The sequence below is a fragment of the Passer montanus genome, unplaced genomic scaffold (genome assembly GCF_014805655.1).
Source record: "Passer montanus isolate IOZ18808 unplaced genomic scaffold, ASM1480565v1 scaffold46, whole genome shotgun sequence".
NCBI classification, from domain to species: Eukaryota; Metazoa; Chordata; class Aves; order Passeriformes; family Passeridae; genus Passer; species Passer montanus.
Genome location: NW_024369485.1, coordinates 6,054,303 through 6,077,027, shown reverse-complemented (window position 1 = coordinate 6,077,027; position 22,725 = coordinate 6,054,303). Strand labels below are relative to the sequence as shown.

Here is a 22,725-nt window from a genome sequence, read left to right as displayed (position 1 = left end):
ATATACTTTGTTTTATTGCCCTTTGCAAGATGATACTGGGACTGTAGTAACTTGTTTTTCTGGTATTGTTGTACCATTAGCACCAAATGATGTAAAGGTAAGGATTAGGTCACATAAAAATTGTATAGCAAAAATAGAGCTGGTGAAATGTCATTTTTCTTCAAATTGAGAGTATTTAGAACTTTGCCAGTATAGGAACAGAGCCTGCCCATGTTGGTTACTTGGATCCTAGAGTTAAAACAATGGATCAAACATTAATGCATAGGTGAGCACAGTGTTGTGTAACTCTTATTTTCAGAACAACACGTGAAATTCAAATGATGTAACATGATGACAGTAGTAGCACAAAGCATTGGAATTACCTAATAGAGGACAAGTACCTGAGAACTATTTTTAAACATTTTGGCAGTTACAGATGAAAAGGCGTGGTTGATCCAGAAGAGTCACAGCTTCTTTGGAACAGCAATTCTGAGAGCAGCCAGTTTGACTTGAGACACTTTGATATGGGATTTTGCTGCTTCAGAAGTAGCAGATAATAATTCTGAGCTGGCTCTACTAGTGAAAATATTCAAGGCGGATGCAAGTGGAGCTTGTGAAATGCTGTGGCATCAGTCATGAGCAGTGTCTGCAGTGAGTGATTCAACAGCATACACATGAAGTAAGGGAGGAACAGGAAATGGGAGTTAACTTTTCTTTGTTTCTAAAAATATTACAATTGGAATGTGAAAAAATTACCTATTATGGCTATACTAATAAATGTATCAAAAAATCAGAGCAAATTTAAATAATACTTTGTTCTTGTCTTTCAAAGGTCAAGAATTTTACTAATCAGAAGCTAAAACTTCCTAGCTTTTTCCACTACACTCTTATGGCTTTAAGGTAGGACATGTGTCTTTGTAACTGACATAACCTGAGAGCCCCTTGGGATTTTACATGATATTGAGATGGTTCTTTAACATGGGTGATAATTGATTCTCTAAGATCATGAAATTCAATTTGGTGGTCAAAACATTATTACTGTATGCTCTAGAGCTCTGTGCTAAAGGTTCAAGAGACCACATTTCAGCTGGGTGATTTGAAGGACTGTTCTTGATAATATAAGTGTGGATGTGACTTATGGATGGGAAGGGGGTCAGAGGCAGGAGTCTGCAGCTGGGGCAGGTGGGGGGTGCTGTGCTACACTGCCTGTGCCCAGAGTCCCTGTGCTGGGTGGGATCTCCATTACACCCACACTTTTCTGTGTCACTTTGGGGAATGCATTTTTACCCATCCATTATCCAACTAAAATACTCCTACCTAGTTATTTTTTCCTGTTTTGACTGCCACATGCTAATCTTTGCTTCTTCTCCCACGAGGTTTCCCTGTTTTTTGATTCATCAGAGATAAACCCATATCTGTGCTTTAAAGGCTTCTTGTGGCCTTTCTCCTCTCTGCTTGTCATCTCATTCAGTTTTGAGAAGTTAAACCTGATGGTTTTGTGCACCTGTCCAGCTTGAAAGCAGATACCTAAACTGTAAATCCAGTCTCACTGAATGTTTTAATTTCATTAGCTTTACAGATAGTCAAAGATTGCTCTCTGCTGAGCACAGAGGAGTGCTCATGTATCTTTTGTTTCATGCTTTACTATAGCAGCCATTAGATGTTCTGTATATTTTGCACTGTTACCTGTGTCTAAAAGCTGAGCAGCAAGTTAAGCAGCATCTCTTCTATCATAAGAAGAAAATAACGTTAAGAATTCTTCTGTTAGTTTTTTCTTCTCTGGTAGCATTTTGCTTGTGCTTCTGGTGGAAGGACAGGAGTAGGCTCAAAATTTTCCTCTGAGGTGGCAAGATTTTAAATGAATAAGCTTAAAAGTAATATACTGTCATGTTTCCAGTCATGGTTGAAGTAAGAAAACAACAAAAAGAAGGCAACTCATCAAATACTTTTGTCTTGCCACAGTCCACATTGACTTAAATTAGGAGTTACAGTGTGAAAGTGGAGAACTGCAAGTTCCAAGGTGTGTGGGCCTCACCAAACAGCATTTAAGGGTGCTTGCATAAAGCTTGCAAAGGATTACATGTGAGAATTGATGTGTTTTAAAACAGAATCTAAAAAAAAAGGCATATGGAGTGTGGAGTCATGTGAATTGGAAAGTAGGAAGCAAAAAAAAACTCAAAAAAAGCAAGCAAGAGTATTTTAAGTTACCACCCCTTGAGGAGCAAGCTTATCTCACTCAGCTCTCTACAAAGGTTACAATATGCAGCCTAGAGTTGCTTCTTGAAGGTAGAAGCTCAGAGCCTTTAAAAAAATCATATAAATAGTCTTCCCTCTACTTCTTGGTTTTTTTTAATTTCCTTTTTAAGCGAGTGAGCAGAGGTGGTGATGTCTGTCTGGGATCAGGTGGGTGAATGTATTCTCCCAGGGCGTGACAGAGCTGGGTTCAATTCCCATCTTTTCCTGAGGAAGTTTGTGTCTCCTGGGAGAGGGGCCAGGGAATTAAATGGTGAGCTTCCTGAAGTGGGATTCTCATTCTCTCCCTCAGAACAATTTCTTCCTTGCAAAGAAGCTTTGAAGCTGGAGGGACAGACAGAGAGGGACCTGCGGGTCTCTGCCTTAATGTAGCAAATTAAAAATAAAATGGGAGAAATCTTTTCCTAGAAAGGAGGTAGGAAAGATCAGTTTTAATCTACAAAAACAGAGGAGAGAGCTGAACTGTCTTGATACTTTGAATGGGTGCTTTCACAGCTGAGCAGCTGTGTAAGAAACAGAGTAAGCAATAGTGACCACACAATTCTGTGTTTTGAACAGAAACAGAGATTCTTGTCAGTATGTTCAGAAAGCGTATGAGTCAAGCAAGGTGGGCAGAAAGGTATTTGTAAGAAAAATACTTTTTGTGTTCTGTCTGGATCACAGAATCATTGGATTGGAAGAGACCTTCAAGATCATTGAGTCCAACCCAGCCCCAACACCTCAACTAAACCATGACACCATGTGCCACATCCAGTCTTTTTTTAAACATACCCAGGGATGGTGACTCCACCACCTCTCTAGGCAGACCATTCCAGAACTTTATCACTCTTTCAGTAAAAAACTTTTCCCTAATATCCAACCTGTATTTCCCTTGGTGCAACTTAAGACCGTGTCCTGTGGTTCTGTCAGTGCTGCCTGGAGAGACTGACCCCCACCTGACTACAACCACCTTTCAGGAAGTTGTAGAGAGTGATAAGGTCACCCCTGAGTCTCCTTTTCTCCAGGCTAAACACCCCCAGCTCCCTCAGTCATTCCTCACAGGGTTTGTGTTCCAAGCCCCTCACCAGCCTCATTGCCCTCCTCTGTCTGCACTCACTCTTGAGTAGGAAATTCTCTTTCACAACAAGCAAGGAAGGGGCTTCGTACCCTAGGATTAAGAAGGAAAATGTTTAACACTTTTTCTTTTTTTAATATAAAAAATATTAACTAAGTCTCTTAGTACTGTTATCTACAGTAGCAGGGGGAGCAGGAAGAGCCAGCAATGTGCTACCCACAGTCACCTCCTCCATTTTGTCACTGATGTCATTCATCTGTTATCACAGTGGGTGGACTTTGTAAGCTGGCCACAGTGCATTTTGAAAAGGCCATGTGGCTCTGTATAACTGTACTGTATAAAGGAGATAAATGCTTGGCCTGCCACAATGTTGAGATGTTTTTCTTATTTCTTTTTTTTATCAGTAAACTCTCATACCAGTGTGTCTTGAACAAAATGACAAAGAGAAGTTACAGTCTGTGCTGCTTCATAATGCCTTACTAATGCTTCTTATTCTCATTTTTAAGAGAGTACTCCAAAAAAAGCAGCGAACAACTACATAGGCTATTAAAGGGTCACTGTTTAGCAAATATAATGAGTTGTCTTTGTGTTGTCCAGATCTACAGGTGTTGAGTAAGTCAGGTAACTAGTGCTGCAGTCTCTGTCCTTGCTAATGGACTCTTGCAGCAAAATTCTGCAATACATCATCCTTCTGCCACAGGGAGAACATGCTGCTTCCATGGTATTTGCTCTCTTCCAGACAGAGCCTGGTGCACCAGACCTTCATTCCTACTAAAACTATGTGGCTGTGTTTTTTATGAGAAATGTTTTGGGGAGAAAAAAAAAAAGATATTGATTCAAGTATAAATATTAACAAAGATTGTGGTAAGGCTGCCCTTCATAAAATGGCAAAATGCCTATGATAGGGAAAACAAAAAGCTTTTTTCCTTTCTCCTGCAGTCTGCCCGACTCTAATGTTTTCTGATGCTTTCAGCATGGTCCTGATGTGCCCCCTGCTTCTTGCAATCTCCTCATTTCTTTTCTCCACTTGTATCAACTATAATGAACACTGAGAGCGGGAACAGAAGTTGCAGTCTGGCAGGTCAGTTTGTGAAAACAATTAGTGCTTTAAAGATTGGGGCTAGTCAGATGGCTTGTTTACAAGAACTTGCTGTTCTGCTGTTTAGATGTGAGATCCAAGTTTTCCTGTTTTCACCCTAAATGGCAGCAGGACTTAATGTCATGTACAGTGTTTGTAAGGATGTTTGATCCTGTTGTTACACCATGGATTTCATACTGTCTGCCACAGTTTCTTACAACTGATGACTGCACATCTTCTAGAGCATTTTGCAGAAACAGCTTTCTGTGAAATGCTCTGGTGGCAATATCCATGATTTCACCCATGTCATCTGTTTGGGACACTGGTTGTAGCACTTTGTTGATTCTTATTTTCTTTCTTCAGTGAACATTTCTGTATGACATTGTGTAAAAAGTGTCTTTGGAAATGTGCACCTTTCACTTCCATTAATGATTAAAAGTTATCAGAATCTATCTAAAAAAGTCTAAGTTTGTTTTAAAGTGAGAATATTTTGCTGTGATTCCCCTTGGAAAATAAGTGGTTCACACTTGTGTCCTAAAAGCTTAAGGTGCTTTTACACCTTTGTCATCTTTATAGATGGTGACTGCAGTGACTTTATTTCCAATTTGTGAAAATAAGCTGCTTTTAGCTTTGATACATGCATAATCTCCTTTAGGATGTGCTGGAGAAATGCAGAAGACAGAATACTTGTTGAGGGCAAGCTTCTTTCATTGGGAAGGATTGTTTTCCCACACTTTTGAAAAATATGCATAGATTTCAAGTTTACTGGACTGTTTCCTCCTTCTTTAAAAAAAACTTGTGGGGAAATTATATTGCAGCAATACTTTTATTCTTCCTGTTTTTACTTCTTGGTACAGTTGAGAAGCTGTCACTGTAGAAGTATCTGTGCTTGGTGAAGTCCTGGTGTCTGAATGATGTGAATCTGTCTAAAGGGATAAGACTCCAGGTGTTCCCAATGCTGGTAATATACAAAATCCTGTAAAAGTCCCATTTATGATTTTTTTTGTTTGCTTCTGTAAGGTCATAGTTTTCTCTGTTTGTAAGAGTTACTGTAGGAGTGTTTGGTTTCCTTCAAGTTTAGTGTTTATTTGAAATACCACAAGGTCTGCATATAGACATAATAGTGAGACAACAGAGCTAAATCATGATTTAATCACATCACACTGCTGTAATGTACTCTCAGTACAGACCCATTGGACAGTTCCCTGTTTTTGACCTTGGGTGTTTGTTCATCTACATGGCAATGCTCAGCGTGCATTTACCAGGCTGGTTCAGTCCAGGCTTGGGGAATTTTCAGGTACACTGAAAAATCCCATGTTGATAATTTGGGCAGGGGTGCTTATTATTTTTGCTGATGAAAATGAACCAGCAGCACGTGTTCTCCATAGATGCTGGGCCTTCATAAATAGGAATTTCCTTCACCAAGCGAAAGTGACATCGAAGTCCTCAAAAGTTTTCAGTTGAAATTGATTTTAAAATGTGGTATAGTTGTGGCTCTAGGGACATTAAAATGAGGAGAAGGGGTTTCCCCATTTAGTGTGCATGAATCTGCCTGGATTACTTCTCCCACTCATGTGCTCAGCAGTGGAGGATTTTGAAAGTTCAATCTACACAAGCCATTTCAGCAAAACCAAGGCAAAATGCGACTGTAAACTGTGAGTTGTATGAAGTATTTTAAAAGTATATCTTAAGATCTGGGGCTTTAAGAGCTAATCAGTTTACTATCAAGACCTGTATTTTCTGATAATTATCTGACTTGTGTTGTGGGGCCTCCCCTCAGGTACTGTGTCCAGTTTTTGGGCCCACAGTGTAAGAAGCATATAAAAATACCAGAATATGTCCAAAGGAGGAAAACAAGGATGGTGAAAGAACTAGAGGGCAAGACTTTTGAGGAACAGCTGAGGATGTGAGGTTTGTCCAGTTTGGAGAAGAGACTGAGGGGGGTGACCCCATTGCTGACTACCCCTTCCTCATGGTGGGAGCTGCAAGGGAAGTGCTGGTCTCTCCTGGTGGCAGGACACGAGGACATGGCTTAAAGCCATATCAGAGCACATTGAGATTGGATATAAGGAAAAGTTCTCCACAGAGAGGACAAACATGCACAAAAAGCCCCCCAGGAGAGGTGTCATGGCCCCAGTTGGTGTTCATGCTCTTTAGATACACAGGTTAACTTTTAGGCTGTCCTGCATGGAGTCTGAAGTTGGACTCAATGATCCTCTTGTGTCCCTTCCAGCTTGGGATAGTCTATGTTTTTGTGATTGCTCATTAAAAAAAAAACAAAAAACCAAAAAAAACCAAAACACACACACAAAAAAAAACACACAAAAAAACCCACAACAAAACCTAAAAGCTGACTGAAATGAAGAGATTAAAGTGAGTTGGAGGAAAGGTCAGATATGTAGCCCTTGACCAGTAAGATTAAATGTGGAACAAGTCACATGCAGGTAGAAGTCTGCTGATTCTGGGGGTGTTCTCCAGCATCCTGCTTCTGTGTCATGGTTTCAGGTTCTGTTTTAGACCTCCTTGACAGAACAGCTTTTGCAGAGATATGTGCTGTAGAAATGTTTAACAACATTGGCAGCGTTTTTCAGGAAGGCTCTTTATAGATCTCAAGTGCCTCCTGGTAGGCTGCTTGGTAGGTCCATGTCTTGGAACAGGTCCATGCTTCCTTTTTTCATCTTTCTGTGGTTGATACCTTGTGTCATTGTGAGAGATCATTTGGACTCACCAACCACTCAATTTACTTTCTTTAAGTACATATGTATACATATGTATATATGTGTAGCCACACGTGTGTATGTATAATGATGATGTGAACTATATATAGGGAAAGAATTGTTAACAACTGATCCCAGACATTTTTAATTTTATTGAAGAAATGTGCAATAGATACAAAAAAATGCTTTCCTGTCCTCAGGTGGAACTGGAGTGCTTTCCAGCTGTGTGATTTTTGTGCTCAGATGCGCAGGAGTTTCTTTGCAGGAAGGGAGTATGGGGGATGTGATATTTCTGTACTTAATATTAAAATACGTGCTTCTATTGAGATGAAGGGGGTTTTTGTGGATGTGTGTGTGTAGGAGGTTTGGTGTCTGAAAAGGGGGTGAGTGAGATGTGATTCATGTTTCTTTTAATTAAAATAAATATTTCATTTTTCTAGCTTCATCCTGTACCACACTTTGTCCACAGAGAGCACAATGATAATGATGTATAAATTTCAGTATTTCAGTAAAATTATCTCTTCCAAAGCACAAGCTCACTTCATTGTCTTAGTTCTATATTTGTAAAGCAGTAAATTGTTCATGCTTTTCCCTCAGATAATTATTAGTGGCTATTTTGCAATTCTACAGAATTCTTTATATGGGTACTCTTGAAAGAATGTGTACTAGAAAAAGAAAATCTTAGTTCTCTGATATTTATTATGAAAGTAAGTTCTGTTGCGACCCCATTTAAATGCTGCTTTTGGGTGTTTATGCAGAAGCTCAGGAGAAGGAATAACTTCATTGTGTTGCTTCTGCAAAACTGGCTGATGACAGATTTTTATTGGGACAAGCCCTTTCTTCAGAATACATCATGTAAGAGTGTTTTCTTTGTTAATAGTGCGTGGAGTGTTGGGGTGGATGAATTTGAATAATAATTGGTTTTCCGCTTTGCTCAGCAGCAGCTTTCGCTCACGGAGCTGAGCACTGAACTTTTCTTTTTAAACGAAACACTGAATATTTACCGGGGAGCGCTGGCAGGGATGTGCTGGGGCTCAGAATGCGTCCCGGCGAGCCGGGGGCTGTTTGTGCATCCCTCCCAGCAGTTGGTACTGTTTGCCTTTAAGAGCTGCCACAAGGCTCGGGACTGCACTGCATACCCTAGACACCAAAAAAAAAAAAAAAAAGACCAAAATAAATCCCGCGGCCGCTCCCGGTGTGGATGCCGCTCAGCCCGAGCCGGGCATTGTTTGCTGTGGGAAGCGGGGCCGGGCGCGCCCCGCTCGGCTCTGCCCTTGTTGCATTATTAATGGCACGATGTTTTCATGTTGCAGATGGCTGAGGGCTAGCGGCGCGCACTCGGGACCATGATGGCTCAGTTTCCCGCAGCCGTGAATGGTGAGTAGCTCGGGCAGGGCTGGGAGGTTCGGGGTTTGTTGTTTGTTCGTGTTTTTGGTGCCCGCAGCAGCGTTCGGGTCGCTTTGCTGCAGGTGGGATCGCTGTCCCCAGGCTGGGAGGGGACAGCATCACTGCAGTGTGGTTCGGGCTGCGATGGCAATCTCGGGTCATTCACAGGGCTGAGGAATGCGTGAGCTGTAGTGCCTGACTTCAAGCAGGGAATATGCTAAGTAATAGTTGATTAAACTTGCATACCTTTTCTGTTACGTAATTCCACACAAAATATGTTCTATTATAGTCCATTACACTGATTATTTTAAACAAAATATTTGAATGTGTCAAGCAGCTTGTGACATTGATGAAAACAATCAGCCCTTCTCAGAAAAAAATTTTTTTTCCTCTTGATTATGCTCTTTCCACTACAGAAACTTTTCAGTTTGTTTCTTGGTGATTTCTTTCAAAGACATATGAGAGTTGGAACTTCAAAATTGTTCCTCTGTGTGTGTGTATGGGATGGAGCTTTTATTTTTAGAGAAGGCTTATTTGTGAAGGCACAATTTGCAAGAAATTTGACATTTGCATGTTGTTATTTACAGAGCTGGCCAAAATGAAAATACAAGTATAGAAACAATGTTTTGTACTTCAGACACTCCTGATAAGGACTATTTCTCCTGATAAAAATAGAAACATAGATACAGGAATGAGTATTTATCTCATTTATCTGTGAAGGTTACTGCAGGACTGGGAGGTCTTCAACTAATTTAGAAAATTGTCACTGAGATAAATTGGGAAAGGGTTTTTTGGGGTTTTTTTTTGATATTTTTTCCCCAGAGCAACATTCAGAGTTCAAATTAAACTTCTTATTAAATCTACAAACCTGTTTTATATAAGTGTAAGGCATTTAATTTTAAAAAAATTGTGTAATCAACACTTTTTTTTATATACAGTCAGCTGCAGTTTTTTCCAGACTTTGCTTTACAGACCTTACAATAAAAGCCAAGTAAAAGGAGTCAATAAATACTAGGGGAAATCCTATAGACCAAATAATTTTATTCATTTTATTGGACATAATGGAAGTTTTTTTTAATTTTTGCCATATGGTTTTTGCTTCTTAATTTAAAATAAACAGTCAGAAGCTCTCTTTGGAGAAGATACAGCTTTATGTTCTTGGCTGCCTCTGTGGTTGATGCATGCATAAGTTATTTGATGTCTTTTAGTTTTGGCTTTTTATTCCTTGGTTCTGTTGGAGGATTGCAAGTGTGCTGTCAGTGCTGGCCACATACACTGCTCTCAGAAGCCTTAGTTTGGGAGAATATCCTTGATCTGAAATCCCTTGGGCAGTACTGTCTGCCACTCTCAGAAGGTGTCAGGGGATGCTGCCTTTCCCCTCTCCGAATTTTACTGTGTTGGAAGGCACAGTAAGAGGGAGAGCATGGAGAAGAGACACCAGGCAATAGTGAAACTGTTGCTCCTCACAGAGTAGTTTGCATGACTGTGTCGACTCTGTGTACCAGAACTGGTGAAATTTCAAACAAGTCAGGTGTTTTAAACAATAGTTTTAATGTGATTTCTAGGTGAATACTGAGTGCCCTTTGCTGTTGAAGTTGTTCTCTAATTTTTGTTCCTCTTCCCTGCTACTTGGCGCTTACAAGCACTGATGTAGTGGTTGCATTCAAAGTAGTTCACCTGCATTTGCCACTCATTGCAGGAAACCTCTAATTATGTTGTTAGACCTTGGTAGTGACTTGAAGCATAAGATGAAGAATGAGGTTATGTGTGAGGCAACCAAGCCATTAGGCACTGCTGCAGCCTGGGAGCACTGGCTGCCTGCCTCACCTTTGTGCTAGCACAGCATTGACCCTTCCTCTTTGTATGCTACTGGGGGAAATAATGGGTTCCCTCTGTGGGAAAAAAACCTCTTATTCTTACCAACGTACTATTGTACTTAGCTTTTAGTTCATGAGTAGTGTAATGCATGAAGTAGTTTCCGTTTCTGGGTTATTTCTGGTGTTCAGTGTCACAGAAAAGTGAGGGGATGGCATGGAGCAGATGTGTGTACAAGTGTGTGATTATGTGACACTGCCTTGGAGCTGCAGGGTTCAAAGCACAATACTCAGCCTCAAACAAATACAAGTGGCAGATGCTACAGCACATTATTTACCAGCCTAAGCAGAGAAAGCAGCTCTGCACAGGATCCTGAGAAGGAAGGGGAGCTGAGCTGTGTGTGTAGCTCCAGACTCAGCTCCATTGGGGCACCTTCAGAAAGTACCTTGGCCAAGCAGGGTCCTGAGCCTGTCCAGCCTCAGCGTGTGCCTGGTGGCCACTGTGCTGTGCTGGGAGCTGGCCACGTGTCAACACTGTGTGCTCTTGGGGGCACCTGCTGTTGATAGGTCTATCTTCAAAGTCATGAAAGGACACAGGGCCCAGAAAGGAGCTCCCATTGACTTTCCATTGCTGCCCAAGGTGACCTTTGTGGGTGCCTTATTAACAAGCTGAAATTCAAAGAGGAAAAGCAGGACTAAAGAGTGGGTGTTGATTTTTCTGGAACTCAGCGCAAACCTGCTGGTTTTTACAAATTTATATCCCATGCAAAATGTAAAGGTTATGGTGACATTTTATGTGTACCGGCAAGGCTGAGCAACATGTTTCTTGTACAGAACCAGATGGATAAGAAACTCCACATTTAACAATGTGGAGTCCAGTTCTATCAAAGAGCCACTCCAGGCATTTCCTTCTTCCCAGTCAGCAAGCAAGACTGAGGATACCCTACTGAGAGTTTAGTTCTATCCTGTGACTGCTTGAATATTGGTCATTATTCCTGTGAAAATGGTAATACAAGCCCAGGTTATGGTAGATGATTCTTCTTACAAACAGTTCTCCATCTGGACAAAGCTTGCTTAGAAATTCATCCCGAGTCTTGCAAAAGCTTTTGGAAATTGCATTTTATTACACTAAATAACTTCAGCAACTGTGTTTCTAAAGGAAGAGTTGATATACTAACTGCAAAAGACACTTAAAAGGATAAAGGCTTTAATAGGTTAAAATGTACTTCCATCTAATTTGTCTCAGCGATTGCTGCCTTTGTCACTGTAAGAAGTAACCTTCACTGCCGTGGGATGTGTTCGTTCCAGCTGGAAAGGAATTGCAAGATGTCTCTTTTCCAACTCTCCTTCATTCTTCTGTAGGCTAGATTTGTTCAGGGTTTGATATCCATGCTGATGGATCTTGGTTTTGGGGAGATTTAATCTTAAGGGACCACCTGGAACAAGGAAAGCAGTATTTGCTGATCAGTATCTTTCGCATTGTTTACTTAAGTACCATTGGAATTTTTGGGTTGTGCTTTTTTTGTTTACATTTTTATTTGCCATTTCTCTTCCCTTCTACCACCTGTTTCCTTTCGATATAAATTTTCTGTGGTCCAGCAGGAAAATCTCTGATAAACTGAGGTATAGAAAGTAATAGTTGTAACTCATTTCACGTTCTTCCAAACCTTCACAAGTAAAACTGGATTTTTTGCTGCTGTGAATAGAATTTTGTGTCTTCACACTTAGGTGTGTTGGAGACTAAAATAGACATGAAGGGGTTCTGTGAGGTTCTGGTTCCCTGGTGTCAAGGGCAAAACACCCACCAACAGATTCCTGCTGCACCTTCTCGTCTCAAGCTTTGCAGTCTGAATGTTTTTGAATTAGGACCAGCTCTGGTCATCAGAGTTCAATTAAAAGCTGCTTGAGTGCAACCTGACTCCTCACCTTGTGTGCACTGTAGATATGGAAACTGTAGACTTGAATGTCAACAAGCATGGATAAAGACACAAAGCTGAATTAGACCTTGCAAAACAAGTATCAGAACTTGTTCCCCCATCTAAAAGTAGGAAAGAGAAAGAAACTATAAGACAAGAGCAAATATTTTCTCTGTCTTTATTTATGACTTAAAGCTTCCTTTGAGTGAGGGCAGTGGTATCAGTTGATATGGAGCAAAATTCATATGCTCAAGTCAGAGGGGTGTTTATCTTCCACTGTCACACCCTGCAAAAAATTAGATTTCCAGTGTGTTTACCATTTTATATCTTTTCTTCAATATTGTAAGTCAGAAATAGTGCTGTAGGGTTTCACAATACAAGGAGTCTTATTTATATTTAATTGTGAGGATAATATGATTCACATGGAGGATGTAAGAGGAAATCTTGGAAGGAAAAAATAGTTAGACATGGAGGTATATGTTAAATGGAGTAAATAGAAATAGGTTTTAACAAGGGAAGGTCACACTTTGTGCCTTCTTCAATACCTGAGTTTTGTAGAAAACATGTACAGATCCCATGGTTCATTAGAGAAATAAATGGCTAAAAGGGAAGAAAATGCAAGTTTTAGACCAGGATATTGTAAGCGTGTTATTCTTCATGGATTTTATCATGATGCCAGTCTTAATGGTTATTTATGGCAGTATCAACAGTAAAAATAAAATATATGCTGGTTAAATTGGAAGATGATAAACTCTGGAATAATTTTCCAGCCAGAATGACACAGTATGGGCTGCATATCACTGGTTAAATTTCATCACATTTCTGCTGTGCTGACTTCAACTAGCTTTTTAGCCATATCATTATGGGCTAGAAGAATTTTTGCTGTGTGCTGGGAACTCAGCAGTTGGCTGTGACTAATGAGGAAGACAACCGGATGTGTTAGAGGATCACGTAATAATTACGTGATTTGAGGGAAAGGAAATGCATCCTAAAATGTGGTGGATGAAATAAGGAGTGGTGTATGCTATTGCTTCAGGCCCTCGTGAGACATGTTGTGGGTTAGAGGGTAGAATTTGGGTTATCTGCTTGAGAGGGGGGAAAAGAACCAGGAAGTGAAATAGATACTGGGCTGGGTTTCAGTGTAATTAATTAAGTGCTGAGAAAGAATAAAGCAGATTGCCTGTGTTAACTAGCCCAGATAAAAGCTTACTGTTTTGTTTGGGGTTTTAATTTTAATTTCATTGCATTTCCTATTCAATAAATAAATTTACTCTTTATTTTTTCCCTATTGGGAAGAACAACATTAAGAAAGGAAACAAACTTGTCTTTGAGTACAGTGTTAGCACGGGGGTAAATAGAGATGAAGCAGCTGTTGGTGCAGTTGGTCTGGAAATGGGAATGGTTCTGTCAGCAGTGACATTCTGCACCATGGTCAAGGAGGAAATCTCATTGCCTTAAGGCAGAACTTGCATTTTAGGAAGGAATTAATGTATTTGAATTTCTTGGAGAAGCAGCAGTTGTACATGGTGACCTTGGAAGTCCCTTCCAATCTGGTGCTCCTAAAATGTAATGAAGAATTAGATAATAATGAAGATTAGTGTTAGATCTTGAGCTGTTAACTTCAGGCCTATAGTTTTGTCTTGCTAAGATTTCATTTTGTTAGTATCACATGTTAGCTTTTTATAGCTTACCTCAGAAGGTAAGTTTTCACTGAGTGGGAAACCCAGGATGGCTTTTATTTGGAATACTAATACTATAATGCAAGCTGCTTTATTCATTTTGGATGTCAGAGAGACTTCCTGGTGTTTTTTCTTCAAAGCATATAAAACCCTAAACAAAAAAAAACAAACCACAAGAAGATCTACAAATACTTTCCCAAAATGGAGCAGAAGGCTGAAGGCTTAGCTGAGAAGACTCAAAAACATAAATCTAATACACGGCCAAGTTTCAAAGTTCTTTGACTGTTAAAATGTTCATTTCCTTGAAGGTTTAACTCCCAAGTTTGTGAAATACATTAGTCTGATAAGCCACTTCATGTGGTTGTTGCAATTTAGGGTTGATGAGCATTGTGTGAAGTGGCACCATCTTAACATTTACTAAATTCTGAATCATCTGTGATCATCACTTTGAGCAGGCCACAGACAATACTAATCAGTATTGGCAGAATGAGTTCAGGTTTAGCCCACTAACTGTAATGGCAAGAACAAACACATTTTTCAGGCATTGTGGTCTGTCAGATATATTTATATAATGCCTATTACTTTAATTAGGAATCTTGTGTGTTCAGGCTTTCCAGTGTACTGCATCAGTTCTTTGGGACATCTGTTGTTTTTCTGACAATGGGACAGTAGCTTTAAATCATCACTGAGAGAGCTGCAAGGGGTGAAACCCTGGAAATCTGAAAGAATGTCAGTGTCCATGGGACTAGCATTCATACTGGCTGTCTTCAGAGAAGTTATCTTAATAAGTTGAAAACATTTGTGCTTTAGTTGGATGTGAAGTTCTCTGTATGCAAGTCTCAAGAACTGGTAAGATTAAATCAATATCAAGAACTACTACTGCTCTTCTTCTTACTGAAGTAATTAGCGTAAAAGTTTTTATATATGTAAATATAAATAAGAGGTGGTATATTTTAAATTATGCACCGACATTTTTCCTTGCATTTCTTCTCATAACCATGATATAGCATTGAACCATGATCTCTGCAGCACAGTTGTTTCTGTAGGAAACAGATTTTCTGAAAGGTCCTGGTTTCACTGCTGTGGAACTCTGCACCTGTTACAGTGTGTGTTGATACCTGTATAATTGTACTGAAAAGGGTACACTTATATTTTCTTACCAGCTACAAGTGAAATTTGTTGTGCAACAAATGATAGTGCTTCCATAGCTCTGTGTCTCACAGGAAATCTTCAGGCTTGAGGAAATAAAATTTACAGATGTAAGTTAGTGTGTAAACTGTTTCTGGTGGAGGTGATGTGGGTTGGAAGGCCAGCAGAGTCTCTCCTGTTTCTCATGTTCTCTGTGTTCAGATTGGACTAAGAAATACACAGACAATCCTTTTTAACCTGGCCTGAAGATAACATTCACTAAGCTCCTTTTTCTGGAAATGATCCACTCTGTAGCTGCCAGAATCTGTTACACAAAAGGAATTCAACACAAAGTAAGGATACCTGTGGAAAAGGTGACCACAGAGAGGTTGTGGCTCCTGTGCTAAGCGAGCCTAAGTGGATGAGAGTTGTTTAGTTTAGAGACAGCTAAGGACAGTTCAGGTGTTTTTTTAGAGACAGCTAAAAACCTGTAAAGCCATAACAGTACAGAAAATGCTAACAAGGGAAGGAATATTCACTGTGTTTTTTCATAGCTGCAAAGCAACATGATACGTAGTGAAATGATTTGGTTTAAGGCTAGCAGAAGAAAATGGGTTTGTTTGGTAGTTTGTTTCACACAGTGAACAACTCACAAGTCATTTTTAGGACTCATTGTCTTTCAGATGTTTTGAAAACAGTACATGGAATCAAAACTTGAAGAGGAAAGATCTGTGCCATGGCTATTAAATGGTTGCTGCCTTTTTTCTTTTTTTTTCCCTTTTCCATTTGGGGGCTTTTTTGGCTCAAGAATCTTGCTAAATCCGTGGTTTCATGCAACTGATAAACTGTAACAACCGTAACACCCAGGGAAGAATTCTGTTTTAAATTCTAGCCCATAAATGTCCCTAAGAGCCACTGGCAAGGCAGGATTAGGGACTATGATATAAACTGATATATATAACTGATACCAATGGTTGTACGAACATAAATTAAACAGTTTTTAATTTATTATATTTTAGATCAAATCCCCATGTGTGCTAGGAAAGTAATATTGTATGTGTGCTGCATATAGCTGGCAAGTTCTGCTAATTAGTAATTTAATCTTCTAAGGAGTACTTCTTGCTTCTGTTTCCTTTGTGTTTCCTTTAAGTTTTCCCTCCATTTTTTCCTTCTACCAGCACTAGAAATTACAAAGAGGGTAACAAGAGTGATTAAAGATACAGAACAGCTTCCATATGTGGATTAATTGAATTGACTAGGGCATTCCAGCTTGGAAATGAAAGGGTGGGGATGGTGGAAAATACAGATGTCACCTTCCCAAGGTCATCCATTATTTTTCAGGTAAGGGAATGGTAATTGCTCTTTGATAACACAAGGATTTTCCAGTAATAGATGAAAGTACCATTGGCACATCTCAGTCATACAGAGCACTTTGCACTGTGTCAAATAAACAATGAAAGCTGTAGGAAGCTGTGGATGACAGAAGGTCTTGGATTCCTTAAATGGTTAGGGATATGTGGATTTTCCTTCTAGTAACGAGGCAGTTCTCTGGTTCAGGAGTGCACTGGGGCTGAGGAGAATCCTGGAGCAGCTTTGCTCACACTGTCACTCTGTGCTGGGTTATCAGCTGGGGGAATATGCAGTCTCTACTGGAAGAATTGTTACTGTGTTTTGTTTCCTGAGTTATCTCCTATTTTTATTATATTCCAAGATCATTCAGGAAATGACTCTTCATTTTTTTCTCTCCCACCCTTCCTGTGTAATTTTTTGGGGTTTTTTTTGTTCGTCTATTTTCCTCTTTTCTTTCAAGTCTGTATCCCCATTCTCCATTGCAAATATAACCCATCAAGTTTCTTCCTGATCCCAGACTTCCTCCTCAAGTCTGAGAACCCAGAAATGTGGTTTTTATGCTAATGGCCAGATAGTGATGAGAACTATGAAAATTACTGGAAAGGACCTAATATTCCTGAAACAGAATTCTGTTCTGATTTTGTCAGTGTATGTCTTCATGGGAGAATAATTTCCTTTACCACACCTAATTTCAAGGTTCACTTTCTATCCTTTTCCCTGGTATTTTTACTGCCTGCATTTCTCCTGGTGCAGAAAGATTTATTGGCTGCCACAGATGGAAACTCATCTGAATCTTATTAGTTTTGCTGCACTCCACAGAGATTTGCTAGACAATAATTAAATCGTTCTTTTGTAAATTTTTAATTAAGTCATAGAGTTGTTTTGTGTGCAGCATAAAATACCAGTTTCCAAGATTAGAAATGTTTTGTCTAACTAAAATCTTTTGGTAACTAAAATCTTTTGTTTTTCTCATGGCAGGCTTTGATACAATACAGGTTGGTGAGTTTACTTGAAAAAGCTTCTAACTTGTCCTTAACTGTAGGGTAAGCATCTCTTCCATCTTTGTCAGGCTGGGGAGGAAGGCCATGGATTTGTCAGCTGGAAGTTTGCTCACTTTAAAAGCAAATGCAGGCAGAGCTTAAAGCTGAAGAATTTATCGAAGTATGATTATATTATGCCATGATAATATTGCTTACTTGACCTTTTTGTACTTTCCATTGGAAAGATTCTTGTTGGTGTGACTACTTGTTCTCTTCTTTCTTTCTAAAATCCATCCATAAGTGTGACTTGCAGGTTTAGGAGAATGACCATTCCCATGTGCTGGGCACTGGAGAGGATCTGCCTCAAATCCTGTTCTGGGCCCCTCAGTTCAGGAAGGACATTGAGGGGCTGGAGCAGGTCCAGGGAAGGGAACGGAGCTGGGGAAGGCTCTGGAGCACAGGTCTGATGAGGAGCAGCTGAGGGAGCTGGAAAACTGGCTCAGCCTGGAGAAAAGGGGGCTCAGGGGGGACCTTCTGGCTCTGCACAGCTCCCTGACAGGAGGGGACAGCCAGGTGGGGTCGGGCTCTTTCCACAAGTAACAAATGACAGGACAAGGCAAAATGGCTTCAAGTTCTACCAGGGGAGATTTAGATTGAATACTGGAAAAAAATTTCTTCCTGGAAGGGTTGTCAAGCATTAGACAGGCTGCCCAGGGCAGTGCTGGAGTCATCATCCCTGCAGGGTTTTAAAAGACCTGTCAATGTGGCACTGAGGGCCGTGGTTTAGAGGTGGGCTTGGCAGTGCTAGACATCATCCCTGCAGGGTTTTAAAAGACCTGTCAATTGGCACTGAGGGCCATGGTTTAGAGGTGGGCTTGGCAGTGCTGGGTTGATGGCTGGACTCCATGATCTTAAAGGTATTTCCCAACCATTTAGGTGGGAAATGGTTCTGTGGTTCTGTGGTTCAGGGCACAGACAGAGCTGTCATTGGCTAGAGGAGTGGGTTTGTTTCATGTGCTGCATCAGTAACTCAGCAGCTACAACTGGTTTCACTGTCATTGTTTCTCCAGAGTCAGGCAGAAAATAATTTTATATTAATTGCTGGTATTGAATCTAGATCTGTCAAAGGCTTAGGTTAAGCCCGGCTCTGTGTGCGAACGTCTTCATGTAAGGAAAGGCCAAGTTAATTAATTTGGAAAAATAAAACATGAGTTTACCAACATGGCATATTACAGTGATTGCACTTTTTGATGAGATGTAGGAAGCTTACTTCATTAAAACTTTAAAAACCCACTATTGAATGAATTGTTAAAAACTTTACACTAAACTAGTGCAAAAGGTAGCATGTTAATTTGCAGTTCAGAATACTGTCAAGTTTATACACATTTCCAGCACACATTTCCTGATGTACTTTTACATTAGTGGAGCATTAACAAAACTTTAAACCCATTTTTTTATTTGTTTGGGTTTTTTCCAGTATTTTGCTTCCTTGGTGTGTTTTTGGTGGATTTTTTTTTTTTTAGTGCATCAGTGGAATTGGCAATAATTTAATTAAAAATGATCTTCTGAAAATGGATAGCCTTAATGAGCTAAAAGATTCTGTGATATTTATGAAGTATAGTAATACTATCCTGCTATTATAAACTGATAGTTTAAGTGCTTTGGAATAGCCAAGTGTGCTGTAGAGTTCAGAAAAGAATTGGATCTATACTGTTAGCATGGATTACACTATTATGTATCTCTAAATTGTTTTAGGGATTATACTCCTTCTAAAAGCATGGATTATGTTTCTGCACTGAGATCACTGCATGACACAGAGTTCACGTTCCTCCTCTATGGATGGATTTTATGTATCAGAGTGGGGACTGCCAGTGACAAGATCTCCAGGCAGAATTCTGCACCACATCTCACAGGAGCAAGTGGATAGTTTAAACAATCTCAGTATTTGATTTCAGTGAACTGCCCAACCTGAGAGTTCCCAGTATACCAAATATCTAGAAATTCTGTACATAATGTAAAGAATATTAATTGTACTCCCAAATGCAGTGTGGCTGCTGTTGCTTTGTCCACATTTCTGGAAGTTTGCTCTTCAATTAAACAACCTTTTCTTGGCCAAATCTTGTAGCCTTGCATGTGCCTGACACTATTTAACAATATGTCTGCAGGTACCAGCTATTTTTTGATAACACATCAGAGATTGTTGAAAATCTTTAAAAATTTTCTCAGCTTCAATGGGCACAATTCTTGTAAATTTAGTGAAATGACAAAATTGAAGGAGAATCATGTTTCCCTGTGTTTAACATCCTTTGCTACAAGTTTTTCCTTTTAACTATGTGCACACAAAAAGAAGTTGCTGAAGTTACAGTTCAGCACAGAAATAGATACCCTTTTCCTCTGGCAGCTGCCTTGGTGTTGCTTAATAAAAATAGGAGGCTTCATGGAGCATTTCTGGTAGGATGAGCAGTTGGGGATTAATGTATGTATTGTGAAAGGAGGTTGCATGTGGCTCCTGTGATGGCCTGAGATTGTGGAAGCTGGGAATAGCAGGTGCAAACCTCAAGGAAGAGCAGGTGATGCTTTGGGATGGACCCAAAGCCTCCACAGTAGTAGTTCATATGCATTAGCACACCTAAATAAGGATAAATTATGATTATTAGTAATCTTTTTCCTGTTAGAGATATAGAATCAACAGCGAAGGAGGGAAGCAAATATTGAAAATAGCAATAACACTGATAAATAATCTCAAATTCAGACTAATGGTAAAATGTTCTGTGTATTTTCAGACTCCTGGAGTGTTTACTCACCACTGAGGAAAAATTAGAAGTCTGATTCAACATCTCAGTTGGGAATGTTAAATCTGTGATAAATGCCTCTGTGGTAAACTTATCTGCAAACACAGAAAGACTGGAATTATTAGATTAATCCTAATATGTCCTAGACCAGACAACTCTCTGGAGGCTTCTAATAGGTGACTGTAATGTGATTGCTGGTTGCATTAAGGAAAACCCCTTTTTATACAGCTTGAGGCACGCTGCTGCATGTCTGTGCTGAAATTTCCCTGTCTTTAAACACAGGGATAAATATTTATTTAAGGTCATTATGAAGCTTCATGCTAGTTTTTTTTGATGTTTACAGAGGTGGTGGTATAATCCTCATGACTTACATGTACAAGGAATGCTCTTTCAATTTAGGTTTGTTATCTCTGTGGAGTTAATTAACTTTGTAGGTCATAGGAGCATAGTTTTTTATTAGAAAAAAAACAAGCAATGCCTGTGAGTGAGAAACAAAGATATTCTGGAGAATGTGAGAAATGTCTTATGGTTTTTCCTTATCAGTAATCCTGCTGTTCTCACTATAGCTACTCTTTGCCTATGGGCAGGACTACCAGTGGCAGAGGTCTTAACAGAGCATTTTCAAGTCTATTTACTTTTCTTCTAGGACTGCACTTTCTTTTCTCCTCTCTCTTTCAATGGTGATTTACTGTTTTAAGGAAAGAACAGTGTTTGTTTCCCTTTTGATGTTGGCAGCCCATCAAAGCAAGTCCTTTATTTTATTCAGGTTATCTGTCTGATGCAGTGCTGTAAAGGCATTTCTGGAGCTGTCCTGAAATGCTGTGATCCTGCCATAAGCAGACCTCCCTCCACTCGCCTAAAGAGGTGTCTCATTTAAAATGAACTTAAAGGAGCTGAAGATACCAAATCAACAGCATAGTCACTTGTTTCCAGCAACAGAAAACTGAGTGCTGCCACAGGGAATTACAGAAATACCTATGACATGAAAGTGTATTTTGTGTCAGTCTGTATTTTGTCATCTTCAGAGAAGTCTTGAGAGTGAAGTTCAAAGCATATTTAGCTTTGGGTGTTTGGATCTTTGTCATCCCACATGGACTTTCTATGTGGGCAGGCTCCACATGTGACATTGAACTCTTGAATGTGTTGTGGAGTTTTGGAGTGGGCAAGTAAAGGACCTTTTACTGTTGGTTTTCTGTTTTGGAATAGGGAATCTGTGGAGACATACTTGGATGTGAAGTCCAGGTTTCCAATGTTGGATATTGAGAACGATTGCCAGTGTTGACATTTATTCAGTCTTCTCTGAAAGTACCAGCCTTCTCTAGGAAAGAAAGAAAATTTGGTCTCTGTCTTCCAGAAGTCTTACTAAGATAGACTTGTGGTTTTTCATAAGCTGAAAGAGCAGGTGAAGACAGTAGTTACTCTGTCCTAGAGAAAGTCTTTGTGGGGAAAAATCTCACAAGTTCAGCATTTCTTGAGTTTTGATTCCTAAAACTCCAGGGTAGTCAAATACAGTGTTGGCTTCATGTGTGAAGTTGTAGGATTCTAAAGTAACCTGTTCTGAAGAATAATGAGTTAATGAGATGCCTTCTTGTCAGAGTGATTGTACTGTTTTTCCCCTCCAAAATTTTATCAGCTACAGTTGGAAAAATGATTTAGATGTTGAAAATGTCCAGGAAATTTAAGCTGAGTCAGAAGAATAATGTACTATTCCTTGTCAGCAGCAAAGCCTCTCATGGGAGCATGTAGCAGCAACTGTATTTTGATTTCTTGTGGGGAGCTGATCTGTAAAATCTGATTTTACACATTGTAGCTCACTGCTGCTTGGGCAGCCAAAGGTTCAGTGCTGCTCCATCAAGGAGATTCCTGCCTCTTGCCCATCCTGTGGTCAGAGAGGGCTGTGAGGAGCAGACACCTGCAGTTTGGTTTGTGATTCATGACTTGCCATGAGTGAGGACTGGGGCCGTGTGGACAGAAGAAGAGCAGCAATTTCTCTATGCAGACTACATTGGATCTGGTTTACAGGCAAGACATTTCTCAACCCTAGAACTGGAGGCGTGTTAGTGCAAAAAATGGCTGAGCTCAGCCAGATCAGTTTAGATGATACATCTTGGGTGGCAGATGTTTGACTCCTCCTGCAGTTCTGCCTTTCCCAAAAAGGAGCATCTTCCCTTCATCACAGCTCAGCATGCCCAGGACGTGGTTGTGTGTAAACCAGGCATTGCAATTTTCTAGCAGTTGCACTGAGTGTCCATTTTTACCACTTGTGGTAGTTTTGGGAAGCAATCACAATATTTGTGAGGATTGTAGCATGATTTTTGTAGCATGATTTGATGGTGATGGCACAGGAGAACTGAATTTCAGACTAATTTTGGCTGAGTTTTGTGATGGTCTTGGTTGTACTATATAGGTAAATACAACAATTACTTTGGAGAATGGTGCTGTGATGTGCATTGTGGAATTGCCAAGGCCTTGTGAGTCCTGTTGTTGGAAGTGTTTATTTCAGATGGACTGGTGTGGTATTTTCACGTGGTATTTAGAGAAATCTTCATATGAGCTTTTCTGTACTCAGATTTTACTTTTCTTAATTGTGTCACCAAGG

At 39.9% G+C, this 22,725-nt stretch overlaps 1 protein-coding gene across 10 annotated transcripts in view; it reads left to right on the top strand.

Annotated features, from left to right (window-relative positions):
• ITSN2 (intersectin 2) overlaps positions 1-22,725 on the top strand; it is a 79,978-nt gene that overhangs the window by 4,465 nt on the left and 52,788 nt on the right. For 7 of the 10 annotated variants that reach the window (XM_039721638.1, XM_039721643.1, XM_039721641.1 and 4 more), the window contains exon 2: positions 8,395-8,458. In XM_039721638.1, the coding sequence (XP_039577572.1) occupies positions 8,428-8,458 (31 nt within the window). In that variant the 5' untranslated portion in view covers positions 8,395-8,427. Of the gene's footprint in view, positions 1-4,259; positions 4,368-7,839; positions 7,937-8,394; positions 8,459-22,725 lie in introns of all 10 variants that reach the window. The other 3 variants (XM_039721639.1, XM_039721636.1, XM_039721637.1) reach the window with 2 other exon arrangements.